The 20,294-nt window shown below is 34.6% G+C and overlaps 1 protein-coding gene across 1 annotated transcript in view; it reads right to left on the bottom strand.

Annotated features, from left to right (window-relative positions):
* The window catches only part of LOC117339004 (adhesion G-protein coupled receptor G2-like), a 95,593-nt gene that overhangs the window by 53,933 nt on the left and 21,366 nt on the right, over positions 1-20,294 (bottom strand). Inside the window, exons 15-23 of the mRNA XM_033900369.1 lie at positions 19,112-19,219; positions 18,642-18,708; positions 18,082-18,217; positions 17,434-17,495; positions 13,711-13,822; positions 7,647-7,750; positions 6,231-6,333; positions 3,548-3,701; positions 2,680-2,746 (exon numbers count right to left, since the gene is read on the bottom strand). Coding sequence (XP_033756260.1) covers positions 2,680-2,746; positions 3,548-3,701; positions 6,231-6,333; positions 7,647-7,750; positions 13,711-13,822; positions 17,434-17,495; positions 18,082-18,217; positions 18,642-18,708; positions 19,112-19,219 — 913 coding nt within the window. The remainder of the gene's footprint in view (positions 1-2,679; positions 2,747-3,547; positions 3,702-6,230; positions 6,334-7,646; positions 7,751-13,710; positions 13,823-17,433; positions 17,496-18,081; positions 18,218-18,641; positions 18,709-19,111; positions 19,220-20,294) is intronic.

The following is a 20,294-nucleotide window of genomic DNA, read 5'->3' as shown; positions in this document are numbered from 1 at the left end:
AACAACGTGATGCATTAGATTATTAGATTGTCTGAGCATCTTGACGATGAAATATCGTCATGGCTACTAATTATACATCTTTACTGGAAAGTTGTGAATAACGATCATAGTCTTGTAAATGACAGTCCTTCCCCGTAAATATTGCTATTTTAGTAGTTTTTTGCAACTTATGACACAGATTGGAACTTACACAAATTTACTGATAGCAGTCAAACACATCTGATGTATGTCAACACTGTATCCTAAAACCTGTGCTGGAGAAGTAGGGTGTGTAATACTATTTTAATGTCGTTTAAATTGCAGTTTCCCTTGAAGTCCGAGAAGCTTGAACAAATGCTTTATCAACCATATACATGTACAACATTCCATACTTACATGTAAAAAAATAAATTAAAAAATAAAGTAAATCGATAATAATATCAGAAATGTTAAAGTCTCTTTAAAGAGAATAACCAGCTCACAGACCCAGCATATTGATCAGAGATTGATATCATGGCAACTGGAACAACATAATTACTGTTTTAAAAACATGCAGAACTGCTAGCTCCGGCGTCAAGATACAAATCTTCAATTACACTTTAGTCTGATATTGTCCTCTGAATTTTCAAGTCTAATCAAATGAAACGTTCAAAAACAATTTAAACAATTTTTAAAGTGTCCGCGACTGTACCTTTCCTTTTGAAAAATTGAATTCCCAACTGAATTCATGTCAGTAGTAATGAAAACCAGTTTTACATAGAGTATCAAATCAGCAGAGCGAGAGACTTTAATTTCCTTTTATGAAGACATTTTAACGTTACTGTACTGTTGTTATATTTTACGAGGCTAACATTTTGCGTTTGTCCCGGCCGGACCTAGTTCGCGGGTATCAAAAATTAGAGTATAGTCGTCTTACAGCGATAGTCTTGGCTAAGATACAGGTAACATATCACGTGACCACAGTGATTCCCACAGTACCAAAATAGATCGTCATGGTCCAGTGGCGCACTGTGCGTGGTGAACCAATTATGCAGTTACATTGACATATTAAATATGAATTATACACTACCCTTCAAAGTACAAAGTGTATGTCTATTGTCGACGTAGCCTGAATTTCTTCTGGCCCTGACACCATGTCTGGTGTTGGGCAGAGCTCACTACTATACGAAAACATGGCATTCTCTATTATTTGTGTAGATGAAACAAAATCGGGCATGACAAAACACCTACATTACGTTTATGGATAAATGAGATATTTGTTTATCCCCAAACACCCATTTAGTCCCATTTCGATGTTCTGTTCCGTCCTTATAGACTCTCGTTTTACGCTGGTACAGATCGGCGGACCACTATGATTTTAGTTGCTGGTTGCATAACACATTGTAAAAGTTGGTCTTCCGTAGAATATCTATGTTATAAATTTTAAATTTGTATTCAAAACTCGATTTTTAAACATTTCTTTATTTTGAAAACGGTCACCCAAAGCATTTACCAACAATGTTATACAATGTAATACAATGTAATACACAGATGTATAGTAACTTTCATCTATAAGATATTCTAACACGATTCGTTTGCAACGCGTGTTTTGATTGGTTGCGGACCGACTTCTAATCTGCGATAGAACCATGACATATCGTGTTAAGCCACGCCCCGTTTCTAATCAAAACAATATGGCGTCAAGTTCGACTCGTAGCGAAATTCAACACTCTGCACCATTTATGATTGATGACCCGTGATATTGGAATCGAAAGTGAAGAAATCGAATATAATGAATTAACTTAATGGTTAAAAATCGTTAACTTCATTCTTACCGTCATTTATCGATTGAAACGTTCATTTCGTCCGTGTGTAAGCATCTAAGGTCAAGTAAAATCCGAAATGAAATGTAACAAGTGCACATAACTTTCACATAACGATTGAGCCTATAGAAACACATCAACTCTGACTTTGTCAAAACGCCCATGTCGTTATGCATACTGCATAAATCCAAATATGTCGTTAAATCTTCTGTAACAGGACTTTCACAACAATCCAAATACACCGCTTCGTCAACATACAGATCGAACTCTCGCCAGTATGGGCGTGGCCAATTGACCGACTTTGAAAGCTTCTCTCTGATTGGTCAATCCGCCACAGTATGACACGTAACTAGCGGAGGTCACAGAGTACTTAACAGCGTACTTGTAGCGATGTAAAACAATGTATCTAAATATATGCGATAGTAAACGTGTTAGAATGGGGTAGTACGTTGTTTTTCGTGGCTATACTGGCGATTAGAACATGAAATTTGGTTTAAACTCTCGACCTATCGGTCTCGAGTTCAAACCAAATTTCATGTTCTAATCGCCAGTATAGCCACTCAAAACAACATACTATCCCCTAAGTAGGGATGTTGAATTATGTCACGTGGGTTATTGCGAGATTGTAATGATGAATATTCCAGACTGAATTGACTGAAGTGCCTAAACGTCATATATCATTTAAGGTTTTATCGTCTTTCGTATCATCAACTAGCACGTGCATGTATTAGATAACAATGTACGTGTACAAGACTTCATACCAGAGAGACCTAGGTCTACCCCAACAGTTATTTACTACCTTAATTGCAGTTTAGTTTATATGTAAACATTATATACATGTATATATTATATGAGCAATTTCCGTCAGCACATTTATACATTTCGTATAATGACTTACCTTTTACCGTTTCCATACCCTTCCCAATCAGCTGTAGCAGAAATAGTCACCAGAACAAGCGGCACACCTGGATGGACAGAGAAGATATCACCTGACTAATCCATCAACGGCTGGAGTATTATTAGATATCATCGGAAAATTAAAGTAAGTATGAAATTGATCACATGTCTGACAAAATGTAATTAGTCTCAAATGTCTTTATTTTCTATTTTTTTTTTCTTTTAACTTTTCTTCTTCTAATCTATTTCTAGTAATTGTTCTATATATTCTTTCAGCTTTAGAATATTTTTGTACTTTTTTTTCAAATATATGTTTTGATAAACATCTACTAAATCTTTACAATATTGCATTAACATATAAACATTGGTTGTTATAATAAGTGTTAAGCTTCTATATTGTTGTAAGTTACATTGTAAGTACCCTTCAAAATACATCACATTATATGAATGCGGATACAGTACATCTTTACAGTTTTGTTTGACATCGAAGTTAATATTATGATATGTATTAACACATTAACATATTCGTTGCTGCAATAAGTGTTAAGCGTGCGTATTATTGTATATATCAGTGCTGGACAAGACACACCCGGATGACCAATCACTAAATATAAATTTAGTAACACATACAATATAATGCTTTTTTATGTCGAAAAATGATGCTTCAGGCCCTACGTGATTTTTCCGGCTTTCCCACTTGATCTTTACACTTTAAGTTTCTTGCATAACGGAAATCTCCCAGAACGACAGAACTGCTGTATGATGCATTTTTCATGTATGCTATTATTGCTATTTAAATATGTTCTTAATTGCTTTGTCGTCTGTACAACCATTTTTATGTATAGATTAATAATGGATAATAAATTTACCCCATCCAAACCCGCAGTAGTATATAATCCTTGACCTCTCTGTGGAAAAAACTCTGACGACCTTGCTGTAAAGGTGCATACCCTCAACAAGCATCCAGACAAACATGGCGGTGTAGAAATAATGGAGGATCATCGCGACAATAGAACACAACACCTGTAGACACGAAAGATATTGACAAGTAATAGCTAACAAAAAAGCATCATCATCATCATCATCATCGTCATCATCATCGTCATCGTCGTCATCGTCGTCATCGTCGTCGTCATCGTCGTCATCGTCGTCATCGTCGCCGTCGTCATATTTCTGTTTCATAAACATGACTTGAAAAGTAAGATTAGCAGGTTTCAATACATCATTATTAACGATGTCTATTTCACGAACTTACAAAAAAGTACGCTGTAACCTATTACCCAGACTTATATAGGGAATAACTTTGTGTAATATTACCCCTTTTTCGTTCGGCTGCATAAGACATTAAACATGGGTACGAAATTCATTTTCAGAAAGATGAGCCAACTCACTAAACATTTTTCTTTCTTTCTCGCAAATAACAAATAAGAATGCCTACTGACGTTTTAATTGTTTTTTATAGTCTTTATCTTCTAACATTTCCTCTATCATCAGTCTGACGACATCAAACATTATAGTGTTAACGCTGTTGCTGTACACTCTCCTGTTGCCGAGTTGTTGTCGTCTAAAAAGTCTCGCGTGCGCTTGCGTATGAACTAGATTTCTAAAGTGGCCAAGCGTTTCCCTCTCATTGAACAAACATTGCCGTTAAATACATCTAGAGATCGTTCCACTTCGACGTATAATAGAACGCGCTCCGCTCCATAATGAAATCATAGGCGATGCATTAAACGCTCACCGTTTTATGAAATCATATACGCGGTCAATAGAATGCGCTCCGTAATGAAATCATATATAGGCGGTCAAAAGAACGCGCTCTATAATCTAATCATAGGCGGTTAATAAAACGCGTTCCGTAATGAAATTATAGCCGATCAATAGAACGCACTCCGTAATGAATTCATTCGCGGTTAATAGAACGCACTCCGTAATGAATTCATTCGCGGTCAATAGAACGCTCTCCGTAATGTAATCATAGGCGGTCAAAAGAACGCGCTCCATAATATAATCATAGGCGGTCAATAGAACGCGCTCCATACTGAACTCCTATTGAAATGAAGATATCTCTATTTAATTAAAGATATCTCTATTTTAATAGAAATCATAGCCGATCAATTAAACGCTCTTCGTAATAAAACCATAGCTGGTTAATAGAACGCGCTCCGTAACGAAACCATAACTGGTTGATAGAATGCGGTCCATAATGAAATCATAGTCAGTCAAAGGAACGCGCTTCATAATGTAATAATTAATTTTTCTTTGTTTTCATGGTAAATACTCAAATGTGATTGGTCGAAAAATTCTTTTCATTCTTCTATGAAAGAAATTCCGAGAATTGCGCGAAAAATGTGACGTCACAATACGACAATTGACGTTGCGTATTGATTTGAGAAAAAGAATCCCATTTAAAACCAGTAAAATTGTACATAAAACCTGTTTTAAATTAGAAAATCATTTTCAAAAATTAATTATAAGCGTTGATGTCATTTTTTTTAAAAATTTCATCGGGGTATGAAACAAATTTTGTTTGCAAACTTCTGTAAGAATCCGCTACGCGGATTCATACAGTTTGCAAACAAAATTTGTTTCATACCCCGATGAAACTAAAAAAAAAATTGACATCAACGCTTAAAACAAAGCCGATTAGTAGAACGCGCTTCGTAATGAAATCATAGACGGTTAATAAAAGGCGTCCCCTAATGAATTTAAAGGCGGGCAATAAAACGCATCTATCATGGGATAAGCATGTATAATAGTTAGAATTATGACATACATGTATCTTAAAAAGGGATACAGCAAACTATGCCTTAGCAATAATGTTTTCATCGTACAAAGTGTTAAGAGATAACCATACAAATTCAAATCTACTGTCACCTATAGAATTAAAAGTGTAAAAACATCTTTAGAATTAGGTTATTACTGGCGCAGTAAATCAGTGATGTTCCCCAAAGAACAAATCTATTCTGAGATCTCTATATTCATCGCTCAGTCAAACCATTACTTTCCCATTTAAAGCTCAAGGGCAATTCAAATTTAAATTGCCTAACGATTTTTCAAACATTTGATTAATGGCAGTTTTATGTAGGCAAATGTAAGAATTTCGTACAGCGTGCCAAAAACTCTAAGCAAAACAATCAGTTACTGGAATATATTGTTAGTGTTGGATTGTTTGATGAAAATTATATATATATACACACACATGTAAAATATATATATATTATTAATGAAACCGATTTACAAAATTACTCTAAACCTTTGATCCAAAAGTGACATACATTACTCATGATGTACGGTCTTTATTTTATTGGCTATAACCTTTTGGTTCTATGCATAGAAGGACGAAAAAGCTGTATGATGCATTTTATTTTCAGAATTTTTACAAACTATCATATTATTGGCATTGTCACTTTATGATTATCTGGATAGGATACTCGTAAGATGCAAATTATACGGGGGAGAAATATCCCCGGACCAGATTGGTATTTTACATTTCAGTAGAGAACCCCTACCTGATTAACGCCATGTTTAACTCTCGTCAGGTTGATACTACACCTTATTTTCGACAGCCCGTATCCCAGACAGAAATGCCACTTGAGATGCGATTATAGCAAAGCATAAATTCCGATGAACATAGACACGTTCGGAGTTCAGAGTACTGAAAATTAAAGTTCTCTCATTAGTAAGAATATTAACATATACAGATGGCACCACCCAATTTACATCGTCACTCACAGCACGTCACTTTACAGAAGTCCGTGTAAGGGTTCACATATTGGTGGTTTATATATATGCTGTACTTGTAATGTAAGATGTCTCTCTACACTATATATGCTGTGAGTGTTGTGTCTGTAGATAGTTTGTACTGCTTTGTTTGTTTGTACTGTATATAAATATCCACTGTACTGATGAACCAAATGGGTATAAAGTAATAAAGAACTGACCTGAACTGAGCTTTATCCAAGCTATGCAAATGGCTCATTTTATACTGAAAAATATTAATTTTATTTTGTTTGAGTTATGTCCCTTTAAAGAGTCTTTGTATTCCGTCGGGGCCCCTAGATACATAATATGTATGACAACGCTTGCTTGTCGCTGATTGGCTTGAATTTTCTTCAGTTGTGAAAACAAAAATCATCATCACCACTTTGTTTTGACGTATCTCGCACTAAATCTTAAATTAAGCTATTTTACAACCCACCATCTTTCCATCATTTTATATCTAATATGGTTTTATCTGTTGTATTTTTGGGGATATTAATTATCAAGCTTCGATAATAAATTTGTCATCTTGTAAAAGGATAATGCCTAATGTCGTAGATTGGCGTGATTCTGTTGAGGCGTGATTCTGTTGAGGCGTAATTCTGTCGAATACCCTATTTATGTCACGACTGTCATAATACAAACATATAGTTTTAATATTCATTTAAGAATTCGTATTTTGTTCAAATACTGATGTAGAATTAGTCATCTTATGATGAGTTTTCAAACTATTTCTGAAGATAATGATTATTATGTTTCTACATGTATAATGCATTGTCACGTTGTATAAGAGGGCCTTTTTCAATTCCATCATTGATTTTAGTTTTATGTGGAGCATGCATAAAAATCAATACATCAATACTGTAAATATACATATCTAAGCGGTAACCAGCTACATCATGATTACATTATATATTCTGTATATTGTCTCCGTTGAGAAGCATTCTGGATGTGTGAAATTCATAATTGCGTTATTATGTTTACCGCAGGGTAAGTACTAACTTTAAAACTTAATTGTGTCAAAATTAGTCTGTTTACAACGCCTCATCGGTGGTAGTTATCGTGAACCTCAGGTGTTTTAAACCAAATTTGTTTCAGATTTCATCAGCCGTTTCTAATGATATCAGCCAAAACAAAATGAGACCAATTCAATGATTATTATAACATTCTGAATCCTTCCTAGGAGTAAATTAAGATACTTTGACTTACCCGACACAGACGAAAACGGTGACAGTGATAAGCTGAGTAATGAGAGAAACACTACATCCAATGTATGTGATGAGGCTGAGGACTGTCTGGTCAAGGGCTGTTATCTGTACATCAAACAAACATTTGCTTTATCACGGAATGTAAGGAAATCTTCATAAATACCTACTAAAATGTAAAATTGAATTCAACATATTCTGATTTTTTTTATTGCATTAACTTTTTGTGTTTTTGTGTTGTATTAAAGTTACAAACAACGGAACTCGTGCATAACTTTACCTTTTATATTATATAAATATATCAATTATAATTACAATCATAAATAATAAGGTATTATGGCTGTCTGCAATTGTCCAGAATACTTGACACGAGGTACTTGTAGTCGACCGATGTTCTATTGGCAGTGTGCAATAGAACATCGGTTTGTTTGTTTGTTTTATTCAACGTCCTATTAACAGCCAGGGTCATTTAAGGACGTGCCAGGTTTTGGAGGTGGAGGAAAGCCGGAGTACCCGGAGAAAAACCGCCGGCCTATGGACCTGGCAACTGCCCCACGTAGGTCTCGAACTCGCAACCCAGAGGTGGAGGGCTAGTGCCAAAGTGTCAGGACACCTTAACCACTCGGCCAACGTGGCCCCTAGAACATCGGTCGATTACTAGTACTGATCACGAGGGTAAAATATACTGGACTATTGCACAGACACCCATGATATCCTTGTTTTGTTGAATAATCACTAATACACAGTTAGAATAACTGTAATCTTGACTTTCTTTGACTTAGAAGTTACCATGACTGTCGTCTGGCAGTGTTGACATCTGAGTGACTTAGACGCTAGAAAGGGTGGGACTAAATTTCTAAACGTCATATTGTGTTCAGTAGTTCACACATGACCGTACAATATTCATTTTAGCCGTGCAAAAGTTCAAAATATAGCACATGCGTAAAGTTTAGGAAAATCAAACGCATATATAATGAATAGATGATATTAAATGGTTTCCCGTTTAATATAACATATTTCACGAGTATGACAGAATATCGATATTTTCACGAGTGCGAAGAACGAGTGAAAAATATCGAAATATTCTGTCATACGAGTGAAATATATGTTATATTAAACATCGAAAATTAATAGTGTCAAAAAGTGCGGGAATCAGTAATGACGTCATCTCTTTGTGACGTTACTCCACGTCAACTTGACGGCGCCATTTTGAAAGGACTGATCAACACAATTTAAGCGTTTTCTGCTGTTATAGGAGAATCTGTGCATGAATAGCTAACGTCAAGTGAGTGTTTTGTCAAAAGCTAGTCTGCAAATTTCAGAAATACAGCAAATAACCAATTTATCTATCTCCGCTTCGATTGGAAAAATTGGCAAGTTTCATCGAGGTGAATACAAAGGTCCGCTCTGATTGGTCATAAACGGAAAACTTATATTTTCACTGCAAGACTTATATTTTCACTGCAAAATCTTATATTTTCACTGCAAAATCTTATATTTTCACTGCAAAATCTTATATTTTCACTGCAGCGATGAACAGTGAAAATATAAGTTTTATTAGTTTCATAAATTTCTTTATTGCATTTTTGCCAGTGAAATATAGAAATTGATCAAACTAATAAAACTTACATTTTCACTGCAGCGATGAGTAGTGAAAATATAAGATTTTGCAGTGAAAATATAAGTTTTGCAGTGAAAATAAAAGTATGAAATGCAATAAAAAGAAAATTGAATGGTTTTCCGTTAGATATAACATATACATTTTGTATTTCACTCGTACGACAGAATATATCGATATTCTGTCATACTCGTCAAATATATGTTATATTAAACGGGAAACCATTCAATATCCTCTATATATTTCACTGGCAAAAATGCAATAAAATGTAATATTTCACAGTTGTTCCAGTCGGACCAGGTATTCAATTGCGTTATATTCAATGATCCCTAATTCAGCTAAATTCAATTCTCCGTGATTATTTCCAACTATATAGTATTTCGTGGTGGTAAACCGGAGGCTAAATTCATTAAACAAACCTGACGTTAGCTATGTATACACAAATATGTTATCACAATAAAGCATCATGGAAGATAACTAACTAATTTTAAGACAATTTCAGTTTTCGAAATCTTCACTAAGGATTGTTAATTTATTGTATTTTAACATATCACATTTTCTTTATAATAAGTTCTAATCTGAACGGGACAAATATATCTTATGACAGCTCAAAATGCCACTTGTTTTGCTAGATACATTAAAAAATAAAAGAAATAAGGAATCATGAATCTTGCAGCTAATCTACAACTATCACAGTAGTTGTATTGGTAAGTTGATACCAAGAATGACTTCAATACGGCCTTATAACCCATTTTTAAAAATCTCAATTCATTATGCAACCGCCCTTAGTCATAGAAACATGGTTTGTCATTTTGGCAATTTACGAAATTACCTATTTAGTTTGATAAAATTCAGGGGGAAATTGATAATTGTCGAAAGAGAATTTGAAATTCCTTCTGACAATTATTAAGCGTCATGACGGTCCGCATTGTACAAAAAGTTATTCTGCGAATGGAAATTCACTATTCTTATGTTAAAGGCAGACATATTTCTGTAAACCATTCTAAAGAAATAACCTTGATCTCAGCTCCCGTCACACCGAGCACTGCGCTTGCTTAGCATATAGATATTTGGTACAAAATGTAAAGGAGCGAAACATAGAAATTCAACGTTCATTTTTTTTTTCAATTTTCAAAAATAATTACAGTCATATATTCGTAACAGTGAGGTCGGTCTATAGAAAAATGTCGGTGATACACTGCCTAGCAAAACCTAGCGAGCCGCTAAGTCTCCTTACGTAACGTATTTTGCCTGTTTTTCAATAAACGTGGCGATCTGTTAAATACGGATATTGGTTCGTCTCAGCAATCGGTTTCTGAGAACGTACCGAGAGCTAGTTATCTTGGTTACGATAGCTTGGTGATAATACAAGAACTATATATCATTGGTATGATGCAAACGTCAGGAAGGCTTTGGCAGGCGCAGAGAAGACAAGTTCTGTTCGCAATCAGAACAGTGTTATGAGCCATAAGGCTCGGACACTTATGAAAACGCAATCAATACTCAACCCTCGTTGCGTAATCTCGCATAATCTCGGAGAGGATATTGGTCTTGTTTAAAATCCCATTTCGTAAGCGGATTTTGAACAAATCTGTCTTGAATTTAACGTAGGCGGTCGCTTCAGTAGGTTTTAAAACAATCAACAACTGTCGACGTTAAGCAGCTGTCAAATGATGTCCGTTTTACTGTCATCAACATCCATCATTATTGCCAATGAAAAGATGGAAACATGTAAACAAATTGTTAACGATTAGAACTAACGAGTTTACTGATATTAATCTATTGTTCTGAACAAAAAGCATACTTAGATATTTGGCTCGATTACCCGTGATAGGGACAGCGGAGGTCGTACGGTACATCCGGTGTATAAGTGGACCTCGGCTCGTTTACCCATGATAGGGACAGGGTAGGTCGTACAGTACATCCGGTGTATTGCTGGACCTGGACTCGATTACCCATGTTAGGGACAGGGTAGGTCGTACAGTAACCCCTTGTATTAGTGGACCTGGACTCGATTACCTATGTAAGGGACAGCAGGTCGTACAATAACCCCGGATATTAGTGGACCTTGACTCGATTACCTATGTAAGGGACAGTAGGTCGTACAGTAACCCCGGATATTAGTGGACCACGGCTCGATTAGCGTTGATAGGGACAGCGTAGGTCGTGAAGTACCTCCGGTGTATTGCTGGACCTGGACTCGATCACCTATGTAAGGGACAGTAGGTCGTACAGTAACCCCGGATATTAGTGGACCACGGCTCGATTAGCGTTGATAGGGACAGAGTAGTTTAAGACAAACCTATCTAGGGTAATACATTGTTACTTACGTCGTTACAAATACTCAGGGTCAGTGTCTGGTGTATATAAATATGTTTGTTTGATAAAATGACAAAGGGGAGAAGAGATTGTAGGTAATAGACTGTATAGTTGTTCGGGACATGCCGGAGGGATTATATACAACATAACGCAATAATTTTTGGGGTGGTTGGCGCTGACTTCAATAAGTATTTACATATAGCGACTATCAAAACATTAAGTTTTTTCATCACTAGAAAACATATATCGCATAGCATAGCTGATGGGTTCATGAAATTGTACATATTTAACATTTGGACTTAAAAAAAACATTCATAATTATTTATGTTTGTTTTTAGAGCCTAAATTAATCTGTCAGTATGACTATATTTTCAGGTAACGTGGTCCTTTATGTCACGTATTTGTTGTCTGCTTTCAAATCTAGTTCGGGTTGTTTATACATGTATGTACTATTAAATTCCTGGATACATGTACATACGGTAAATAGTGTATATCACAAAAGAGGGCAGGGTCATGACCCCATTTGGCGTGTTTGTAGATTATTTTGTCTTTAAATATAGCGTGATAGCCTAATATATATTATAAATAATCCTACAATATATATATATATAGTATACCGATATAAAAATTCCATTTAGAAAATTATATTTTAACACTGCATTTAACACGGTATAACAATTGTTTCATGTCGGTGCAAAAAAGCTAGCCTAAAGAAATCAATATGATGGAATTTCTTATCCGCTTTACTTTGTAGGAGTTAATCGATAAAACATTACCACAATGAAATCAACGAATACAGACATTAAAACGAAATATATAGATTTGCCCGGAGACCCCTGAAAAAGTTTAAGGGGAATACAACCAGGTGTTCCTGAAGGGACAAAGGGTTTGTCACATTCAAATCGGAACACACGACTCGTGCTAAATTACAATTGATAATTTGATAATTGAATTACGTATGAACACTACCACTACAAACAACCGCACTGGAATTCAAACTGGCAACTCAACGGAAGAAGTTTGTTCGTGCAAAATTCCATTTGATGCAACAAAAATGCCTGACTGACCCTGGTTTGCATGCTATTCGATATTGTATAATGGACATTAGAATATCATAGAATCGGAGGTGTCATTATAGGAGCACGGAATCCAAAAGAACTAAGGCACCTGGGGATTGATACACACTATCAAACGCAAACAGAACACACGACGGAAAGACTGGATTCTGTGATAAACAAGGTTTACGGCCTTCTTAAACTCGAACAACAAAATTTACATTTTCGAAGTTTGCTTATCAATGGCAGGTCAAAATGACCATATGCTAGATTAACAAGCCGTTTTCGAGCTCTATATCCTCCATCATTGATTATAAACGATGGTAAAATAAATGTACATTATATTTAGGAAATATTGATCACTAGTGTATGCGGAGTGTTTCATTATTGTGATAGGTATATTATCCGTCAGATGCAAGCGTTGCCAAGAACCTGTCAATTAAATGTTTGTGATTTATAGGGTAGTACCAGATGTTGTGGCTCATCAAAGTTCAGTAGACGCTTTATCTGAAGATGCCACCATTGATGATACAAGCAGTGATTTACAGATCTCTTTATACTATATTTTGTAACACGTAGTAATTGAAAGGTAATTCATATACCGTGTGGGCTTAATGAGCACCAATTGACCAGCTAAAAGGGTCAACATTAACGATATTATTTTAAGATTTAGATTAAAAGTTTTCCGAAGAATATATCCTATACAATTGAGATTAATCATTTGGAAACTGCAGCACTATATAGCTATATGTAATGTTTACGTTTCAAGTCAGGGGGATATATAAATCAAATTATCAATCAGAAAATAAAAGTTATATAAAATATATAAGCTTAATAAATTGAGAATGACAGTGTCTATACGCCATCTAGACGGACCTGGTATGATAACCGATCTAATTTAAGCATGTAAGTATCCAATGGCTTACTTTTTTTATCAAAGCTTGTCGAAGCAATGTTTACCTTGACAAATCCATCAGGCACCTGGTCAATGTCTGAATGGTACGTGAAAAAAAGAAAATTAAATCAATTACTATAAAGCATTAACGAAGTTGCAATCTCATCGGTCATATTCTTACCTTTACATCTCGGACCTGCATCAGAATGGCGAAGTTCGTTGTATGGTCGCAGTGGCAGGTACTGGCTGAGGTATTCGTGTGAAGCAAACGGCAACCTTTATCTGACCAATATCTGGTAAATAGACGATACTTTAACTCATACCTAGTTCTGATTATATTTTCTAATCATATTCAGTGATGTTATATTTCGCAACAACACTTTCATTTTTGGTCCTCATTGACAAGCAGGACACAACTGTTGCAATTCAGAAATTAATATCATGGCATATAGATTGTACTGTATCTAAAACTAAAATAATGTTTTTTTTCGCAATCTTCAAGAAAAAAGACTAACACCGAAATCTCGTCGGACTCTGACTTATATAGATCGTTGTCCAAGGTAATGCCAAAGGCAAGAGCGGTGGGTAATGGTGAAGATTGCGAACGACTCTAGTCGACTACTGGGATATTAGCAACGGTCTATAATTTCGTCATTCAAGGAAACGCTTCAGGCTGCAACATAGTGACTTAAAAAACGTGTTTTACACCACCATGTCTACATTATAACACTGCCATGTCTGAAATATAACAACGTCATTAAGGGTCAGCTATATACGATAACAAGGGTGATTTTTTCAGTAAATATCTACAAATTGGCATAGAAATAGTGAAGTAAACTACCTATATTATTTTCTGGACATTTGGTTTCTCATAATCAACAATAATACGCTGTGGACAGTTTCTTCTGTTGTAAAATGTAGCAGGGAATACTTATCAGTCATGCTATTGTGCTCAGAAGTGAGTAGCACTCAATATGGGCATTTGTGAGACCGCATTCGGTTGTATGTACGTATAAATACAAATTACGACTGTGAATGATACCACACAAATATGGAGGTATTTTATACATCAAAAATACTTTAATTCGACACTATTAAGAATAATGAACAAGGCATCCTTAAGCTTAATGAATCTTGATGAGACTGGGCCTGAGAACATGTTAATATAACAGTCCTAACATATAATACCATCCCGTCGTATTTACTGTAAAACATCCACTTGTTCTGATGTGATTGTAACTGATAATATTGAAGCACGCATGGTAGAAAATGTCAAACCAGGATGTAATTAATCTGTCTCACTTATATAATTTATTCGAAACCCTTACAAAACTCAAGTGCCAATGATTAGTTTGGCATTCAATACCCTTATATATGTGAACATACCGTCAACATTAAATGCCATCCCCATCATGGTGTATGTTGTCAATGAAACAGAAGACGTTATCAGCCAAGAACATAGTCATTTTCCCCTAACATAATTCAAGGACTGCCTTTAAAATCTATGTTTTGATTATTGATTTCAAATTATAGCTTTGTTTTATTGATCGAGTAACTATGACGATATCGTTACACGTTAGTGTTGTTTCAAATTTAGTTCTTTGCTTCTATGGTTGTTTCGTTAAAATTATTATTCTAAATTTTGTGTCAATATGACAATTAAGAACAATAAAAACAGATTTACTAGAAGTTTAATAACCAACATTTATCCCCATACTGATGGTGCCACTCGTCATCGTGTGTTGTCGCCTGTTTGTTTCTATATTTATATCATAAATATTAGCACGAACAGACTCAGGAGTGTAAACTTAAATTATCTTAAATAAGAAAGATAAAAATCATCAACTCGACATTGCAAGTTAACTGTGGTGAATTAGCTTACATAGTATGAAATTGTGATATTTAAGTATCAGTCGAGACAAAACTATTGAATGTCTGTCTGTCTAAAACGCTGAGGCATTTAACAATGGAGATCTTATCTTGAAAATAGCACATGAAAGGTATTACATAAGAGACAATATGCTATAATGATAAAAAGTGTTAGTGTTTAATGATGTTGCTACTTGGAATTACATTAACCTAAGGGCTATTTTAGGTTTTGCCAAAAGATGATGCCAAAGCAATCACAGCCCCAAATAATCGGCAGGATTAACCATATAACAATAAAGATTGTTATTCAATTTTTGTCTTAATTTAAATCACAATTGTTGGATTGGGAATATCACTTAAAGAAAGGAAAAGTAATGTAGTGTGTTTAGTCAGTACCCGATAACGTAACAATTACTGCTGATGATTAGAACTAACCAAATCTGTTGTAAACATAATGTAACTCCACAAGAGGCAGCATCTTAGGCGTACCTGATGATGAATTGTGTTTAAGAACGCAATAGATTCTTCTCAATGTGTTATAATATACACCACCGGTAGTACAAATCCAGTATATCAACCTACCAAACTTGCTTAATGTATACAGTCCATCCTATCCTGGTGCTAATGGCATACATATAAATCAGTGTTAAATCTGTGTCATTAAAACTTTCATTACAGGAGTTAAAACTTACTTGGACAGGTTCGATATATATATGATATCGTGCTAATCGACGTTGAACGTTCGACACATTTATATCATCAAGATATTTGATGTCATCAAGTATATATATTAAATATCTAGTATGTAAGAAAATTCACAACAGTATGTACACTACATAAAAGAGACAGAAATTAATATGTAAACAACCCTATAATTAAAGCTTTATTTTCAAAGGCGTTTAAAGATGTTTAATTCAAAGTCTATTTGATACGAATAAAACGTTGCCAATATTTTGAGGGAAATAGACCAACTTTTCTCTAATTTGATATCGGTTTAGGTCCATTTGGTTGCCTAGTTCTTTGATATAGTTTTAGGTCCATTCAGTTGCCTAGCTCTAATTAGAAATAGGTTTAGGTCAATTTAGTTGCCTAGCTATGGTTCGATATAATTTAAGACCCATTTAGATCCCTAGCTCTCGTTTGATATAGTTTTAGACTCATTTAGTTCCCTAGAGCTAGTTTGCTAGAGTTGAAGACTCATTTAGTTCCCTAGCTTTAGTTTGATAAAGGTTTAGACCCATTAAGTTCCCTAGCTCTAAATTGATATAAGTTTAAGATTCATAGAGTCCTCTAGCTCTAGTTTGTTACACATTTTGTTCATGTAGTTCCCTCCATCTAATTTGTTATATATTTTGTTCATTTAGTTCCCTAGATGTACATGTAGTTTGATATACGTTTAGGTTTAAGTTGTTATATGTTTTAGGTCCTTTTAGTTCCCTCGCTCAAGTTTGTTTTAGTTTTTGTTCATTTAGTCCCCCAGCTCTAAGTTGATATTGGCTTTAGGTCCATTTAGTTCCCAGCTCTACTTTGATGTGGGCTTAGGTCCATTAAGTTTAACTACCTTTCTTTCGATCTTTACACCTCAATTTATATCCCCTAGCATCACATTAAGTCTTAGAGGGACAAAGCAGTTAATATACAATGTATGCATTTTTTTCATCAGTCGACATCTACTGTATCTATTGATAAATTAATATTTAAGATCGCTACTCAAGGAGTGCCCACTGTATGATTATATAACGAATTAAACATCAACAAGCATTGTTTTGTGAAATTATTTTATCGACCTTCTTTTCAAAGTGGATTGGTATAATCCTGTATGCCTGTTTTTGGAAATGCAGGGAAAATAACATACATGTGAAAAAAAGTTAAAACCACGAATCAAATGAACGCTATTTTGTGAACAAAATTTGCATTAGTAGAACCGTTGTTGAGCGGTTAATCTCAAAGTGTATTTAAGAGTATTGGCCTCTGGAGAAATCAAAATGTTTACTTACAAATTAGAAAACCAAATTGCTTATAGATGATGACGTACCCAGATTCCTTGTCAATATAGCCACATATAATCTCCGCACTCTTATTGGCACCGACCCGGTCCTGGAATTAAATATCAATGAACGTAAAGTTTAATTCCTGAGACCAGTTTAAGATACATTGGGATTACATTGTGCTAGACACTAATATCAAAGAAATGACTATTTAAGTTGTTGAAATTAAAAATTTCGACTACTAGCAACATACTGTAGAATGGAGCTTGTACGTTGTAATAACTCTTTCTTATCCCTTTGTCGCCAATGAAAGAAATCTCAATCAAACAGTATTCGTTATATTTGAAAACGCAAGAGTGAACAGTTAAGCATAAACAATGTAAAAATAATGGCGTCATTAAATGACAAAAAAGAGGTCTTAATTTGATAGGATCTCTGTGAGTTCATCTGTAGCTGTGCTAATGTTGTTATTGTGTCATTTCAACACTTATTATCTTCAGAAATATATCAATTGGCTATTAGATACACTGTGGTAGGTTATCATTGTCGTTTTGCAATGATATTTATCTTGACATACAACGGTCATTAACGCGATATCTGCCGTTGGTTCAGTAGGGCAATATTGCGTTGATAGATATACAGAAGATGCCCAATTTGTTATATCGTCCTTTCACTAAAGTGAAAGATATACTCGCCTGGATCGTGTCACAGGTGTGTTTTAGTGTGTAGGTCAGGGATAGGGATAGCGAGTGTTTTGATAAGTATCCTGTAATTGATAGGACTCGACTCAGTAAGAACAGGTTGGTCCGATCTATCTCCCCGGTTTTACTTCTGCAATAAAAACTAACATTAACATGGCCAGACAAGTATGTTCATTCAATGGTAGAATTCTTGGTAGGTTGAACATATCATACAGATCATATCAAGTTTTGGCGAGGTTGCGTAGATCTATTTTCATTTTTCCCTTTTTAATCATGAAAGCAAATAAAGAGAGAGATAATAAATGAATAGATAAATAAATAAAAAGATAAATAGATCATAAGTAGCATCAAGCAAATGTCACAGTTTAAACAAAAAACAGAACTATCAAAGCAGAAAGTATTTTTCATTAACATCGAATGCAAACAAACTGGCATGATCTGTATTTTTTTTTTTTTTTTAAATTACAGGACACATGTTTGGATGAGACGTAAAACATGCATTCTTATATAATTTGCATTAACAATCACATTAAGGATCCGCCTTCATGTCTTACCTTCGTAGTTGGAGATCTTTATCGTTAGATGTAGATATTAGCATGATCGATAATATCAATTCTTCATCTGTTGATGAAAATGTAAAATTACCTTGGTTTATTTCTATAATGAATTTGTATATCACAATTGCTCATTCATTTCGTGGCATGCGGAAAAGCATTTCATAATGAAAGATAACTTACTGATTAAATTCCATTGACAGCAAAAGTATTCAAAAAATATTTTATTGACTTATTTGGAAATTTGTATTATTGGAAGTAGTACGATTGATTTTAACGACAGCGCAGATTATATGGGTAGGAAGCAAATTGACCATAGCGAATGAGACCTCTGAAAGATATGCTACGTGATCGAATAAGAACAACTGTAGTAATATGTTTTTATTTTTAGATGCCAATCACATTTCTTTCTATACCCAATACTACGAACATTCGATGATGATGATGATGATGATGATGATGAGGGATACCTGTGTGTTTGATTGGTGTCGTTGTTTTGACATCAGACACCATCGTATCGGAACTTGTAAACACATACGCATCGAGTTTACCGACAGAGACACGCTCAACATATAGATCTACAACATGTCATTGCAAAGGTATGTGTTAGCAACATAAATACATGTATGTAGCAGAATCATAAAATACAACATGTGTTTGTCAGTAACCATAAAATATATCATGTATGTGTCAGTAAGCATAAGATACAACATGTTTATGCCAGTAATTATAAAAATACAACATAATAAATACAGTGTATTATGTTTATCAGTAAACATAAAATACAACATGTGATTGTTAGCAATTATAAAAAAACAACATACATTTGTCAGTAACCATAAGATACAACGTTTGTTTGTCAGAAACCATACAATACAACGTGTTTGTCAGAAACCATACAATACAACATGTGTTTGTCAGTATCCATAAAATACAACATGTGTTTGTCAGAAACCATACAATACAACATGTGTTTGTCAGAAACCATACAATACAACATGTGTTTGTCAGAAACCATGCAATACAACATGTGTTTGTCAGAAACCATACAATACAACATGTGTTTGTCAGTAACCATACAATACATCATGTGTTTGTTTGTAATTATAAAATACAACATACATTTATCAGTAATCATAAGATACAACATGTGTTTGTCAGAAACCATACTATACAACATGTGTTTGTCAGAAACCATGCAAAACAACATTTGTTTGTCATAAACCATACAATCAACATGTGTTTGTCAGTAACCATACAATACAGCATGTGTTTGTTTGTAATTATAAAAAACAACATACATTTATCAGTAATCATAAGATACAACATGTGTTTGTCAGAAACCATACAAAACAACATGTGTTTGTCAGGAACCATGCAATACAACATGTGTTTGTCAGAAACCATACAATAAACATGTGTTTGTCAGTAACCATACAATACATCATGTGTTTGTTTGTAATTATAAAAAACAACATGTGTTTGTCAGTATCCATACAATACAACATGTGTTTGTCAGTAACCATACAATACAACATGTGTTTGTCAGAAACCATGCAATACATCATGTGTTTGTCAGAAACCATACAATACAACATGTGTTTGTCAGAAACCATACAATACAACATGTGTTTGTCAGTATACATACAATAC

Source organism: Pecten maximus, chromosome 12, assembly GCF_902652985.1.
Source record: "Pecten maximus chromosome 12, xPecMax1.1, whole genome shotgun sequence".
NCBI lineage: Eukaryota > Metazoa > Mollusca > Bivalvia > Pectinida > Pectinidae > Pecten > Pecten maximus.
The sequence above is the reverse complement of the archived record's forward strand: the minus strand, read 5'-3'. Positions and strand labels throughout refer to the sequence as shown.